This window comes from Seriola dumerili, unplaced genomic scaffold (assembly GCF_002260705.1).
Source record: "Seriola dumerili isolate Sdu_G_001 unplaced genomic scaffold, Sdu_1.0 BDQW01000260.1, whole genome shotgun sequence".
NCBI classification, from domain to species: domain Eukaryota; kingdom Metazoa; phylum Chordata; class Actinopteri; order Carangiformes; family Carangidae; genus Seriola; species Seriola dumerili.
This window is the reverse complement of record NW_019174515.1, coordinates 1262882-1279067: the sequence shown is the minus strand read 5'-3', so window position 1 is coordinate 1279067 and position 16186 is coordinate 1262882. Positions and strand designations below refer to the sequence as shown.

General features: G+C 41.8%; 2 protein-coding genes across 3 annotated transcripts; both read right to left on the bottom strand.

The window, feature by feature from the left end:
- Positions 1-3019: 3019 nt before the first annotated feature.
- On the bottom strand, positions 3020-6865 carry LOC111230277. 2 transcript variants are annotated; one of them, XM_022756962.1, is made up of 3 exons: positions 5879-6865; positions 4200-4743; positions 3020-3993 (listed from the first exon to the last, which is right to left on the bottom strand). In XM_022756962.1, the coding sequence occupies exons 1-3, from the start codon at positions 6302-6304 to the stop codon at positions 3980-3982; spliced, it is 984 nt and encodes a 327-aa protein (XP_022612683.1). In that variant the 5' UTR covers positions 6305-6865; the 3' UTR covers positions 3020-3979. The 2 variants fall into 2 exon arrangements, with proteins under 2 accessions (XP_022612683.1, XP_022612682.1); XM_022756961.1 differs by having other exon boundaries at positions 3020-4743.
- On the bottom strand, positions 6315-16004 carry LOC111230209 (protein FAM83G-like). The gene is made up of 5 exons (XM_022756860.1): positions 15532-16004; positions 14202-14369; positions 9279-9403; positions 7421-8828; positions 6315-6341 (listed from the first exon to the last, which is right to left on the bottom strand). Exons 1-5 carry the CDS (start codon positions 15982-15984, stop codon positions 6315-6317), a joined length of 2181 nt encoding a protein of 726 aa, XP_022612581.1. The 5' UTR covers positions 15985-16004.
- Positions 16005-16186: the final 182 nt, after the last annotated feature.

The window sequence follows — 16186 nt, the reverse complement described above, 5'->3', positions numbered from 1 at the left end:
AATTAAATTCCTTCTTTAGGACAAGTCAGCCATGTTTTAAGTCGAAAATAGTGCATCCCATTTACATATCATTTACTAAAAACTACATTGCCTAGATGTTTGGGGAGATTACTGATACTTTTTTGAAAAATTTAACTACATATTTGTGACCCAATTTCTTTTAGACATGAACACATTTGGTTGGAAGCAATGGACTTGGGTTTGACTGCCACAGGGTTGGGAAGTTGTAAATTATTGCCAGACTAACACGTGGCTGGGTTTGGTCTTCTCATGGGATTTCGACCCACAGTAAGAAAAATACAGAACAACCTGTATGACATTTGCACTTTTTAAAAGTATTTGAATGGAATATTCAAAATTAGCCCACAAGGATTTACTCAGCTGAATCGACGAGCTATGCCGTGTTGCGGGTGCTGATGTCGACAGTTTATTTTGCAGACTTCATGTTCTTGTTTATCTCGCTGTATATCTCCGTCCCTCCATCTTTCCCTGCCTCCTGCTTTATTCAGTTTCTTTCTGCCTCTCAGTCACTTCAGATAAGGAGGGATTTTCTGTTTCTCTCTCCTTCTCCGTCTCTCTGCTTTCTGCATCTCAATCACTCCCCCCCCCACATCCTTCTTGAGTGTATGTGTTTGACTGTGTCTGACTCATTCTAAATCTGGATGTGTGACCCAGAAAACTATTCATAAAGCATATTTCATCTCGCGTCTATATGGCTATGGATTTTTGTTCATATTATGGTTCTACCATCTGACACTCTTACGTCTCATAGCCTGAGCAGGTAAACAGAATCATATTAACCCTACACTTCTTTAATAAACTTCAATTCAGTTTGCATACAATTTGTTGTATATTTCAGAATATGCAAAATATGAAATCAAGATATAACTTTTGCGGGTTTCTTTGGAACGACCTCTCTCTTGCAGTGTATTCACACAAATATAAGTCACCTTTGTGGCAGCATTTGTGACTGAAGTGTTTACATCTCAACAATATCGCATTAAATTATTGGGTTTTATTTCAGTGGGAGAGGTTCAAATTCATTTTACTCCTCACGTGTGGAGGCAAGCCTCATCAGGAATAATTAGCAGTGTGTGAAAGTTGCTGTGTGTGTTTTCACAGCATCCTACCCAGGGGCGGAGCCAGACATTATAAACAGCTAGATGCACTGTTTACTGTATCAAGCCATTTGTATATAATTTGGGGAAAACATGATGGTTGCCCAATCATCCAGAGCCTGCATCATATTTTGAATCTAATTGTTTGTCTCCATCATTCTGAAACCACAACTCAACACATTTTATCAATGACTAATTTTCAGATAGATTTTTTTAGATAAGATATATAGAAAGATAGATAAGTCTAAGTCTGTCTAAGATGGCCCAAACATAATAATATGTGAAAATTGGATTACTGCATTTTCTTTGTAACTGTCTTTACTCTGCTGCACTGAAGAGCAGCAGGAGAACAGGTGTGTTAACGACGGCAGCTCGCTCACACAGGTGGCTTGAGTGTTCTTTGTTCTGTGTCCTGAGCTTTCTCTCCGTTTGCCCTTCAGCTCAGCTGGTTCCCTCTATCATTTCACTTTTGTTCCTGAGTGCGTTGAGTGAGTTTATTTCATTACATTTCCTCAAGTCATGTGGAATTTGTTTGTGTATTTGCAGATCCATTTTATATTTACAGGTCACACATTTACTCACTAATTGCCAATCTATTCACACAAATAATATTAAGACAAATCTACCTCCAGTCCATACCTTTCCCTCTTCCTCCACAAGTTTTCACTTCTCCTTCATTCTTTTCCTCCCTTTGTCTCTCACTCCTCCCTTTCTACACTCTTCTTCACTCTTCAAATTCAGACTTCCTCCTCTGTTCTTCTCTCACCTGTTCTCCACTCCTCTTCTCCTGGTTCTTCATCACATATTTTCCTCCTCTCCTCTTAATTTTAGGGTTTCACTCCTCTTCACCCATTCCTTCTTCCTCTCCTGGTCCACTCAGACCTTCATGTGAACCTGCTGTGTTTACTGTTGAAAATTTGGTGACATCTCACAACCATGTCTGACATAGATTATAGCTGATATTTGAACAATTGCAATGAGCTGTGAAAGATGACTGGACTTTCCAAAACCACAGAGGTATTGTGGGACTGTACAGTACCTCTGCTCTGTACTACTGACAGGACTGAATGTAGATGTTTAGTACTTCTGCTCTGAGGTCTGCGTGATGTCAGGTTTTATCTCAGTCAGCATGCAGACAGCTCCAAAGAGCAGGCAAACATCATCCACAATCTATATTTGATATAAAAAAGGATTTAATTAACTCTACTTTGCACAAAAATATATTGTGCAAAAGATTTGGAAACGCACTCTAAAACATATTTGCACACAGTTATAAGCATTCACACAGCCAAACAGTGACACACTACAGTCAAATACAGCTGGTTTAGAACTGCAGCTTTTCTCATTTTTCACTTTGTAAGTCAGTCGTTTTTTTTACTGTCTGACAACATATGAATTATATAAATTTACTTGATGTCACCGATGAGTTTATTTGTCCTGCAGACAGCAACTCTCCGCTTTACTTAAAAAAAACAACAAACAACAAACAAGCTCAATGTTGTCATAATCTGCAGGGCATCTGTTTCCGTCTACAGAGTAACTAGTCTGTCCTGTGTGGTGTTTACTGTGGTCGTCTCTGCAAAGAACTTACGCTTTGTTTTGGCCTTGGCTTTGTCTTCCTGGCTAAAAGCATTTTGAATGTAAATGGGGTTTTGTATTGAATACATCAATAACCTGTCTCCTTTGGTCTTTCAGTGTACAGCACACAATAGAAAAATACAAAATAGCCAAAATAAAGGTCTGAGACATCAAAATCAATAAGATGTTTTGCATTTAGTGCAGTTTTAGTATTCAAATTAACATCGTAAACACTTTTTGAATATACAGATGTACAGAAGAGGAAAAACTTGTTACAACACAAATTTGGGACATATGCTCCCATTCAACCCATATACACACTATATAAACAGTTTTTTTTTTGTTTTGTTTTTTCAATTTGAGCTTACCTGTCATGATCGTAGCCATTTGAACATTTACTTATTTGTCAGCTCACAGAATGTAAAGTAGGGGTGGAGAACACCATGTTGGAAGAGGCAGTCTGTTACTGTCAGTAGTCTTACATATTGTTCAGTATCACACAAAGTGCGGTACATCTGTAAATACAGCATGTGTGCACATTTTCATGTTAAGAACACAGTTTACTGTAAGCACAGATGCTGAGTTCACATTCACTGATGTAACTCCCTGTGCTGTTGGAAGGAAAAAAAAACATAAAAAAAACGAAGTGGTTAATTTCGTACAACAGTTCATTTCAGTACATCACAGTGCTTGATCTACATTATATGTACAGTTGAACTACAGACGATCAAAGCCGCCTATTCAATGTGCAATATGTGACAGAACTTGGGTGTATACATGCTTTACATAAGTTCTTGGTGTTCATCTCTTTTTGGTCATACATGCAAATTTACACATGTAAATTTGGAACAAAAGCTTTACAAATAACACCGTTACTCAGTTGTTTCATAACTGAGGCCAGGTAGGTTAAAAAAAGCAACTTTTGGTAGTGTCTGAGTCGCAATCATTTCAGCTGTGATTCAACTCCAGATGTAAAGGCCTTTGATAACATCAAAGGTTATGACCTCTTAAAGAACAAAGCTCAGAGTTCAGCCAGTAAGGCAGCTGGATTTTCAACATAAGAATTTTTGAAGGTTTGAGATGAAGGCATATGAATCTGTAAAAAATGTCTTTAGAAATGAGAAACCAAAGAGAAAAAGAAAAACTCTTATCCAGTTACACTTGGTTTTCGATTGGATAAGAGTGGTTTCATACTGAAAACTGCCATGTGAAATACAACTTAAAGTATGTCCTCCATCAGATGAGACAGCAGCAGGTCAATCATACAAGTCATGGGTCAAAGTTCAAAGTTCAGACCCTAGAGTGAAAAAGGTGGTGCAGAGTCTTTGTTGTGTTAACAGGACAGATGATGTGACTTTTTTAGGGCATTTCTTTGACAGTACACATTCTGGGTCAGGTCATGATTTTACAAAGTTTTTTTCTTAAAGGTGAGGATAACAGAAATGATGCTGTTTTTTTTTTGTTTTTTTTCCAGAAGATGACCAGACTAGCCTGTGCCCTTACGTCCTTGTCCAGGAAAGCTGGTGCCACCTCTCTTGCTCGGTCCTGGCAGCTTGCTCATCTTGTCCTTCAGGTCTTTAAGGCTGTACAACCTGCTGAAGCTGAAGGTAAATGGAGCCCTTCCTGCTTCCTGTCTGTGTGCTTCCCGTACTGATACTGTCTGGTTCTGGGAATGTAAGTTTGAGTTTGAGTTGAGAAAGGAGGCCTGAGGTTTTGGGATAGCATGTTGATTCTGTGATTGTCCAAATCTCGCCCTGCTCTGTGCTGCCACAGGCAGTTGAGAGAAGAGGCTCTGCTGGTTGTGGTAGACCTCGCCCTGCTTCTGCCAAGTTGCAGACCGGACAGCGCCCGCTGCCATTGGAGGGGGTGGCCTGGACGGAAGTCTCAGAAGAGATGAGGTATTATCTAAGACCTGGAAACTGTTGTGGAGCACCTTGCTTTCTGCTTGGTTCAGCTGTCGGCTTGCCCAGGCACGAGCCCCCAATGGCTGGGTGGCTGAGAGGGGTTGAGGGAGTCCGGGTGGTCGGAAAGGGGAAGACTCCCCAGACTTGGAAAGAGTATACAAAAACAAGGGAGAAGAGCAGAGCAGAGAAGAGAAGTATAATGAGGCATCAATGCATTTGACTTGCGTTAATTATACACTTCAACAAACACCATATCACTGTAGTGTGCTTGTGATTTACTGTATCTACACTACAGTGTAAAATTTGACCGCTCACAAATGCATTGCAGAGTGAAATAAAAGCTTTGTTGCAAATGGAAAAGAAAGGTTCATGGGGGCAAATGATGAAAAACTACACACCTCTGTTAATATTACATGACTGACTGAGTTAAAACATGCCACCTCAACACCTCACTGACTTGAACAGACTATTGTTAGATGAAAAGTGTAGACTCAGGCAAACAGTGAGTGAGTTGGACGTTGGACTATAAATCTTTTACAGATTCATTAATATTGCACCAGTGTGAGCATGCGTGCCGCTTCATTAAAAGTGTCACTTTAATTCACACACAGTCACCTTGTTCAATAATGAACAAATGTCGTGTGTTTCAATGTTAGTGATGCTCAGCTGGTGCATACTCAGAAGACCTAGACACACAGACAGGACAGAAATGCTAAGCTTGTACAGTGCACCTCACTCACTCACTCACTCACTCACTCACTCACTCACTCACAGACAGACAGACAGACAGATAGGTAGCTTTGTACAGTCACCGGAAACAGTGAGCCTGACTATGTCTGAAGGTGACGAAATCCCACTACCAGCAAGTTAGTGTAAAAACAATAAATTGGTTATGCGTCAGCTGGGAGTTGTCATGCAAACAGCAATGGAACAGGAAGTTACTACTCAGACTAAAAAATAGCCTGGTACAACTCATCTGTACAGATAATATTAACATTTTAATTTTCACGGCCAACAAGATGTTCTTTTCTTTACAGATGTGACACCTGATTGACACCTGAATGACCTATTACTTTTTAAACTTTTTTTTAATGAAATATTGTTGTAAAGTCACTGGTGTACCCTGAACAGAATACTGCAAAGTGTTTAAAAAATTAACAATTACAAATGATTGTGGTTAGATTGCCGTGTGTGTTGGGTTTAAAAGTTATTCTTTGTTCGATGAGGAGAATTATTTTGAATATAAGGATGAGGACATCTGCCGTCTCACTGTCATACCTTCTGTCCCTCCGTCTGTCTAGTTGACTGGGGCCTGTCTCTCCTCTCCACGCTGCTGGGTTTTGGTGCCACTTTGTCCACCACCTTGTCTTTGTCCACTTTCTCAGTGTTCTCTGGCTTAAGGTCACCAGTAGACAGTCGCTTTGCATCTGTTGCATTATTGGTGGATTCTCTCCCATTGATCAGTCTCTCTGCTGCTGATTGTTTTAGCACCTGCTTTCTTTTAGGGGCTTGGGCCTCCTTGTCTTTTTCCACCACCTCTGTTGATTCTTCAGCCTGTTTAAGATGCTCTGCTGTTCTCTTAGCCTCATCGCAGCCTCTCGTCTCCGTCCCCTCGGAATCTCTCTCTGCCAAACTCAGTTTCTTCCGACTGTCATCCTCTTCTCTCCCATTTTTTTCATTTGTGGCTTCCTTGTCCTCCCCCATTTTCACTTTCTCAAGTATAGAAGAAGAACTGGAGACTCTTGAAGACCCAGACAAACTCTGTGTTTCACCGCTAGAGGCCTTCCTGTCTGTAGTGCCTGACGTAGAAGCACAAGTGGTATTATTTATGCATGCAGGACTAGTGGTAGCGGTGGTAATGGTTGTAGCATTTGCGGTATTTGTGTGTGTGAAAGTATCATGATCCACTGTTGTCCCATGGTTGTGAAAAGTTGGGTTATGGGAAGGAGTGTCGCTACATTCATAATACTCCTCCGAGGTGGTGGAAAGAGTGGAGTCATCCTTCGATGAGATATACCCGTCGCTAACGTCGGGTGTAGGAGTTCGAAAACCTGGAGTGCATGACCGTGGGTCCGGCGTGTGCGTTCGTGAGTCTGGGGTGGGCGTGCGCGGGAGAAATCCGTCTGGGGTTGGAGTGCGTGCCAGAGCAGCGAGTGGCCGCAATTCTCGCTCAGGGGTTGGCGAACGCAGATCTGGCACGTGTGTGTCGTAGACATGTAACTGCAGGGGTCTTTCAGGTGTGTGTGAGCTTGCTCGTGCTTTGGGGGTCTGCTGGGATTCTTGAGAGGTGACAATGATGTGTGTGTTGTTTTTTGCCATATTTGGCTTGCTGTTTATGTGGTGTGCTGACGTGTGTGAGTTGGTTGTGGCAGAAACAGAAGTGTGTGTTGAAGCTTTTAAAGAGTCCACAGTTTCCGACACTAAATCAACTGGATTCGATTCGCAATCTGACATCCCCTGAGGTTCATGAGCTCTGGCATGGTATGTTTTGTGTTGTATCACATTCTCACTTTTTTCATTTGGCACACTAGCAAACTCAGAGCCTATAAGGGTTTTTTCTGAGGCCTTGGTGTCACTCTGTACTGTGGCTACACTGTCTGTCTCAGTCTTTGAGGTTATTTTGCAGTCTGTTGACGTCAAACTCTTGGGCTCAACTTCTTTTTGAATTATTTCTTGAATATTCACACTATCTGCCTTTGCTGCATCAGTAATCAAAAGATCTGATTGGGCTTGTGGTTTGGTTCCAGTGGCTGATTGCACTGCTGCTCTGTCATCATGCAGTCCAACTGTTTCCTCATGTTTTATCTCTTGGGAAGTCACATTCTGCTTTTGCTGCGGAGCTTCTTCGGGATTTTCTGTGTTCTCGCTGTCTTTTTGAGCTCCTCTTTTGCTTCCACTGTTGTTCTGCCGTTGTGGGACAGTCTCTGGGTCTTTTACTGGTGGTGTCTGCGCCGCATTCGCTAAATCAGCCTTACTGTGGACCACTAGTGGCCCCGAGCTGGCCAGGCTCTCAGGTCTCCTGACAACACTGATCTCTGGCAGCTTCTGGCCATTGCTGGTGCCGTCATCTTTGATAACCAGCTTGACAGTACGAGGTTTAGGGATGGGAGGAGTTGAAGTCAAAGAAGAGGATGTGCAGGACGGAGGCACAGAAGTGGAAATGTTAGCTGTCCTCGAGTTCACTGTGGGAAAAGGGATGTGGTTTTTTTCAGAAAGGGAGGTGGAGCTGACAGACTGAGGGTCCATGGCAGAGGCAGTGGAGGTGGGACTCTGGACTGTTTGTGGTGACAGTTTGTGGGGGTGTGAAGGCCTCCCAGTGTTGGGAGTGGAAGTCTTGCTTTTGGATTGAGAGGGCGTGTGTGCGCTGAGGTGAGGTGTAGTGTTGTGACCTGCATCTTGGTCGATGGGTGTGTCTTTCTCAGGTTCAGATTTTTGCCCAGACGCCGATAATTTCAGTTCAGGTGCCTCTCCTTTAGTTTTGATGTCACCGGGCTTTGCGCTGAGTTGTGTTGGCTGAACGCTGTCTACCACAGATTCTTCAGCCTTTGTTTTATCTTGTGTTGGCTGGAGTTTATTCATCTCCTCATGTTTAGCCGCAAGCTGTCTGGGCTTGGCGACCTCTGGCAGGGTTTCCTTAGGCCTGCTGAATGGACTGCTAAACCTGATCGCTTGGCTTGTTTCAAACATCTCAGATCGCTGCAAATGGACCTGCGTTGGTCTGTTGGCATCCCGAATGTTAATAAACCCGATTACGTCACTTGGGGGGTCAGGCTCTGGCCAGGTGGGCAGGTACGGGATCAAGCATGCCTTCTCTAAATTGGTAAGTCCAGGATGGAGGGGAGGAGCCTCCTGTATACTGTCTTTACTAACCTTCCTCCGCCTTGTCTTCTTGGTTTCTGGGACCTCTGGGCTCTTGGAGTTGACTGAATTTTGGGGCTCTTTGGAGCTGTTGTTGCCAGCAGAAGTAATCGGGCTGGGGTTGCCTGCAGCAACCAGGGCATATTTGGGGTTGTATAGTTTTCTAGCAATAGCAGCAGAAGGAGGGGCGACAGCGGCTGGCTGTGGGAGGGGCTCCGGCTCAGGTTCAGGCTCTGTGGCGACCTGCCGGAGGTCAACAGAGCTCGATGTTGCGAAAAGCAAGCGAAACAGTCGATCGAAAGCATCCACTGCCTGGCCTGTAACCACGGTGATGAGGTTTCTGTCCAGCCTTGAGGACATCCAGGTGAAACTACACAAAACACAGCAAATACAAAGTAAGACTACACCAAGACATCACAAAACAAATGCCACTTTAATGAAAATATACTGAGGCCAAATAAACTATAAACATGGGGAACTATGTATATTTGATGTGGATGTTTATAGCTTTAACTCAACCTGAAGTACAGAGCCAAAACTAAGTGTTTCACTGGCCAGTTAAGGAGAGACTGCATTGTACATGCATTTATTTCTCTTGTACACTGGATACACTTGCAACCAGTTTATCTAGTTTGTAGGGAATGCTACAGAACATTAATAGACAGTGCATTCTTTATTCATATCTGTCCACCCCATGCTCATAGAACCAAAGACAGGTGGAGCACACAGAGATAATCTGTTTCTTTCGGTCACTTTACCTCTTTCTCACACCCTCATGCACAAACACATGCACATGCACACACACATAAAGTACACTGACCTGTATGAACCAGACACAGTTTTGTCTCCATCAATGAACATAAATCTGTGCCCCAGTTTCCCTTTGACCTTGGTGCATGACCGAGTGACGAACTCTGCTCCGTCTGTGCAGCGGACACGAAGGTGCTGTAACATACACACATAGACAAAGGGTATAATTGTCATACCTCCTCCACATTCAGAACTACAGTGCCTAATCTGTGACCTGTGTAATGTAAGTGGTTACTTCATCTTCATCATAACATTGTGGCATTCTAGTTTTTAATTCAAGAGGGAAATTAACTGAGAATTACAATCACAACAAATACTCATAACATCAAGCATACAAAGATGAAAACAAATATTATTTTTATGATTTTATGAGTTGATCTTATCTTACACTTTATTGACAATTGAATAAAAGGTTGCAATAATTCAATTTACTTGTGGCTGCTCCTCCATAAGACTAGTGATAACATACTCACAATAACAGGTTGGGTAGACAGATACCACTTAGGACAGAACTATGCGTATAAACTTAGGGTACATCTATCTGCATTAAATTTAAATTAGTTTAAACTTTTTAATATAATCCCTACAGCCATACAGAGGTAGTAGCAACAGTAATTTTTCACTTGCCGCACTTAATTTAAGCAAATTGCCTCACATTTTCAAACTGCTGAACAATTACACATACCAGATCCAGTGTAAATACTGTGGTTAAATCTTGCACAACCAACATGTTAAATGCCATGAATTCTGAATCTTAATCCCTGTCTTGTCATCATTCTCGTAGATTTTCTTGACCAACTTTTTTGGTCTTTGTTGGAACTTGCACAGCAGGCAGAGTGTAAAAATATACTTATCTCATGCTTCCCCCAGAATCAACACTGGTGTCCCACAGGGGTCAGTTCTTAGTCCACTTACGCTTTCAGCATTTGAATACAAAGAAAACTGAACTGTTGACGAATGTAGGTTGCTTTTTGAGAATATTTACATAGACCTTAATGGCTGCCCAATGCCACAATCACAAAGTTAAGAATTTAGACATAGTATTTGATCGTGTATCCTCTATTGTTTGAATGTTGTTTTAGGGTATTTGCTCACCAAGCCTTTGTACTGCTGTATGGCTGTAAAGCAATATAAGTGATATATCAGTAATATCAGAGAGTGGATGTGCTAACATTCATGATAATAACTGGGTGGTACAGTGTATAGTTTTGTAGTCATAAAAAACCTTAACAACATATCAGATAAGATATAAATATTACACATGAAAGGTAGCTCCAGATAAAAACTTTTTCAAGTTGTCTTGTCATTTCTTTGTTACTTCCTGAATGTCTTAAGGACAACTCAGAAGTAAGTGTGGAAGACAATATATGTTAATAATAAATCTCAAGAATATAAAAGCTACATCCAAGTTCAGCAGCTGGCTCCTCCAACATTCCTCGATGGAATATGTCATTATGGGCCAAAAATATTCATATTCTTATTCAAAGGCTCTTCCACTTGCATCAGAAATATGCAGCTATCTATTCATAATTTCATTTCTGGAGGACATGACGAGTGTATCCATTGTGGCGTTCAGTATCACATAATCCATTGCTTGTCCACAATTGTTAAATTAAACTTAGAAGTAAACTGGAAATGTCATGATCAAATTGTGTTACAAGGTATTTGGTTCATGTTTGTCATTGTCACTGGTACTTACATCAGCCCTGCAATGTGTAAATAGAATAAAAACCAGGTCTAAACTCCACTATTTATTCTCATTAGAAACCTGAGTATGTTGGCAGTCACAGGCTGGCCATTACCCTGGTATACTGTTTGCCAGTGGACAAGCTGTTTTTCAACCGTATGAGGTATCTTTTTCTAGTGATAAACAATAAGATTCTTACTCACTGATTTGCCCTGGGGCCACCTGAACACACCACTATTTTTGGTTGTTTTAAGTTTAGACTTAGACTATCTAATTTGGGGAGGAGCACAGGTTCAGCCTGGCTTTTAGTTCCTTTGAAAGATGCCACTTCATGTGCTAGGTCTCTCTGAGGGGACAGGCCCTGAACTGATGCAGCCAAAACATGATATAACCAGTTGTCTTGATGCAGTAGATAATTCCTGGTATGGAATCTTTTAAGAAACACTTGTTTTTCTCCCTCCTTCACGCTCACTCTTGAGTTTCTCCTTCCCTCAGTACATTCCTTTGGCTAACTGATTAGATAAAATCAGCAAATTGCATTTCTGCGTGTGCATTCAGTTACAAGATGTGGATGATGAACACTTAAGCTGTCATACAAAGAATTTCATGTGAAAATACACCCAGTGAATGAGCTTTCGTCACAAAGTATACTCTAACGTCAACTTCTCGACCAACTGAGGCAATGTGGATTTTTTGAAAATACTTGGTTGAAGGGTCACTGTAACATAGGTGTAACATATTCAGAAACCTCCTCAGACAACTGAAGAGTAAGAAGAATCTAGCACCTCTTTGCCTACATCAACTCCTCCAATCCTATCCATCCACTCTTCCACCTACTCCTTCTCGTCACTGACAGCGTACAGCAAAAACTCAGACTGTCCTCAAGCTGTCACACCTGTCCTCTCCTTTCCCTGCCAGTCAACCTCAATTTTGCATTATAGCTGCTCATCACTGTTAGCCATCATACTGCAATCAAATTTTCTGGAGGACCATTTACAACATAGATGATTGTACGCCTTTCTTTGGCAGAATAGGCTCGACTCCACAGGCTGCTCCACATTGAATCATACAAATCACAATAAATCCTTCCAGTGTTTTAAAGGGTGGACCCCAGCACACACACACTATATATATATATATATATATATAGAAAATCAGGCACCCGTCACAATTAATGGCCTGCTGAATACCTGACATGAGCAGTCAGTTTGAGTTAGGATAACAATCGCTTTGCATGTACTTCTGCAGAACTTCTCCGGTGCGTCATGCCTGAGTGGTACACCTGTGCTGGTGGAACACTGAAAAATGTGAACTGAAATTCAGCTCAAACCTTCCTGTAATAACAGATCCATCCATCAAAAACCAATAAAGAAAGCTGTGACACAGGATGTATGTTCTGCTATCAAATATCTGACTATTTTTAAATGGATTGTAACTTCAGGCTAAGTTGGGACTGTGCAACTGTATTGCTGTGGGCAGGTTTGCACATGGTATGGGCAGAAGAAACTTGCTTTACTGAGAATGTCAGCCATCCTTCCCTTGTCATATGTAAGTGTCATATCAACATATGTTTATATTTATGAAGCACAAACTGCCACATCGGACATGATGCTTTTTCTGCTGTTTTGCTTATAAGCCAGATCCAGATGGCACTGAAAGTCTGTCAGGCTGTTACTGTCTTTGTGTTTCACTTTAGTTACTCCAAGGCATTTAAACTACAGAGTTTGGTGTGTGTGTGTGTGTGTGTGTGTGTGTGTGTGTGTGTGTGTGTGTGTGTGTGTGTGTGTGTGTGTGTGTGTGTGTGTGTGTTACATTAAAGTCTGTGTGCCTATTCCTTTATATCCCCACAATTCGTATGTGTGTGTGTCAATGGGTCGGTCACCACACGTATGCAGGTTTGCGCACACACCCCCGTGGAAATAACCTGTGCTGCTATATGTATATCTATTAACATCTCTTAAGATCTACTACATATGGCTTTTTGCATCTTCAGTGCCTCACTTCTGCCTGACAAATACTGATGTAAAGCAGTGTATACTCAAAAGTAAACAGCACTTTCAACATAATTAGTCAAGCACCTTGGGAGCCTCTAATGTATGTAAGATTTTCTTCCTCTCTCTAGAGGAAGGAGGACAAGCACTGAAGCAAAGCAAGCAATTAAAAAGCCTGACTTACACCTACTAAACACTGAGATACTAACCATAACACCTTTAAACATATCATCTGCTGTTCTTGGGAAATAATGACACCTCACCAGAGATGTTTGTATTGGCTGACTTGAGTTAAAACAATTATGTTTGGTGGCTTGGCAGCTTGATGAAAAGATTAATGTCTTTAGAATCCATTTCACCGAAAACAATGTTGTATTTTCATGTCCCAACATGACCAAATTCTGTTTAATATATCATGTGTTTTTCCTGATAACTGGCCAATTATGGAGTAGAACACTCGAGACAGACACAACGAGACAAAAGACTCATCTATTGTACTGTAACAGCTGGTAGGGTTTGCTTGTTGTTGTTGTTTGAAACCGTGTGTGTGTGTGTGTGTGTGTGTGTGTGTGTGTGTGTGTGTGTGTGTGTGTGAGTGTGTGTGAGTGTGTGAGTGAGAGAGAGAGAGAGAGTGTGTGTGAGAGAGAGAGAGGCATAGATAAGTGAAAGCACATGCCATCTCTTTTGCGTCAATTGCATATCTTTCTTTCACAAGATAATTTGTACTTATTGTGTTCTGCGTCAGTAGTTCACAGATGTATTTCAGTCTCAAACTGACATGATTGTTTCTGTTTTGCACAAAAACTTTTAAGTCACATTTAATCTCCCTATGTTTCCAAACACCTGGGAATTCCCCCCGCTGGTCAAATATTCGCTCTCCATCAGTGAAATATTTACTCTCTACTATAAAGGAACAAAAACAAATTTAACCTTAAGGAACTGATTATGAACTTTTTTTTTCGACAGCTCTTTATTTAGGTTAACATGACCTATTGTTTCCCAGGTGGAACCTACAAATGGTGATATTGGTTGGTCAGTCTAACTAAAAGTGTGGTCAACAGCAAACTGATGTGGTCCCTCGTACAAAGGAAGCATAAGAATCTAATTGGAAAATTATTGTATAATTTACTGACCATATACTGACTCAAAGATGATGAGGGTTTTTATTTTTGACTTGTTTTAGCTTAGACTTGTTACTAAATGCTTAACATCAACTCGCTATGCAAAAATGATTGAGGGGGTGATGCTGGCTCACCTTAAGGTGTCCGGGGTGCATGTTGGCCCTCTGACACATGGACAGGAAATGAGGTAGTGTTGTGCGTTCCAACAGGATGTAGACAGAAACCCTCCTCTTGAAACCCGCATCTAGCAAATCTCTGAAGATGTCAACATCAGTGAAGACATCCATCACCACTGCTATCACCTGGAGACACACACGCACAGAAACACAAAATATAGTTCACTCACATGGGAAATACAGATATAGATGCACACAAATATGCAAATTAATGAATATATGAACACACAGCCGCTACAGCCCTGAAGTCAACGTGACTATATCTGTACATGCAAACATACAGTGTTGACTCTCTTCCGGCAAAATAAATAAGGTTTAAGTTGTTCCACAGGTTTGAGTAAGATATGATCGCACAAGTTTTTCTGTGCCAAAGAAAACTCAGACAATAATTATGGGCAGTTATGAGTGTTTCTCCGGCTCTCCTCTTGTATGACCCATACAACTTTTTTTCTGTCAGAAGCTCTCTAGGAAAAATGGCCCATAGGATATTTCAATGAAATAACACATGCCACTGATAAAAGCTGCTCTGAAATAAAACATGTCATAAACTTGTGCCTTAAGATGAATCAGCTGCATGAACACACACAGGCACACACTCATGCACATGCACCCTGGCAGTAATGCTCATGCAAATATCCAGCATAATGCTCCCATGTTGCTGGGACAGTTACAGTGTATGGTGCTTCTTCCAGTCCCTGATAACGCAGGTTGCACTTTACTCTTGATTGTCTTATTTGGTCTGCAGGCTGTACTATGACCTCATACTGAGAGCCATGGCTGTTCATGGTAACACCGCGTCAACATTACAGGAAATCTTTAGAATGGTTACAGGTCACAAAAATAAGCAGCTCATAAATCTTAAATAGAGTATTTCAAAAGCTATAGGTTTTTTTTTTTTGTTGTTTTTTTTTCAATGATTGGAAAACAATGTCCCAGACAAGTATACAGCCTTGAAAGGGAACTTGAGCAAGAGTTGCATGGGCTTACACTATGAAAGGATAAGACGGCTTGTTTGAGATACAACACGAGAACCAAAGAGCAGAGGAACAGCACAGAAACATAGATGTACAAATATTCAACAAGCAGACATTGCTAAATAGAGATGAATATTTCATTATAAAGCCAGCAAATAAGGCAAAACTACCTCAACTGATTTGACTGTAGCCTACTTATAAATAGTCATTAGTTTTGTGCGTTTAAATGCTTATGCGGAAAGTGCAGAGAGTAAAATGTAGGATGTAGCCTAGTAAACTGACCGGGCATTGCTAGTACCAGAAGCCCAACATACCTTCTGCGCCTGCGCAATCATTTTTCTAACAATCTCTTTGATGTGTGCTTGACCATCCAGCGGTGGCTGAGTGTAAACGGTAGTGCGCGTCACCCCCCGGTAAGCATCGCAGTCCGGCCAGCCCAGGTCCATCTGGGGTATAGATGTGTCCGACAGTTCGGGCCAGTAATGCAGTGACAGCGGGGGCTCGTCATCCTCTGCATTCCCAGGGAAGAGCTCCGAACCCGGGTCATAAGGTTCCAACGCCTTGGCAAGAGTGTCCAGCTCCGGGTCTGAGAGGAAACCCCGTAGGCCGCGGTCATGCAGGCACTTGAGGAACGCCTCGCGACCGTCCTGGAGGAGAGCCTCCAGTGCGAGCCGCTGGTCTTCGCAGTAGAGAAACTCCGGTTTGGACTCGTGAGTTCTCGGATTCACATGGTTATCGTCAAGGCACTGTATCTGGGACAGAGCCATGTTTGCAGCCCAAAACACTGAACAAGAAACAACACCAAAACTTTAAAAATCCACCAAATCTCACGAGTCGATTCTCCTCCTAAACTTCTCCAGACTTTGGGTGACGAAAGCTGCATTAAAGCTGCAGAAGTTTGCCTCGAGACTTTGGTGCACAGTATTTAATGTAGTCCCCAGCTGAGGTCAACCTTCAAATTCCTGTGAC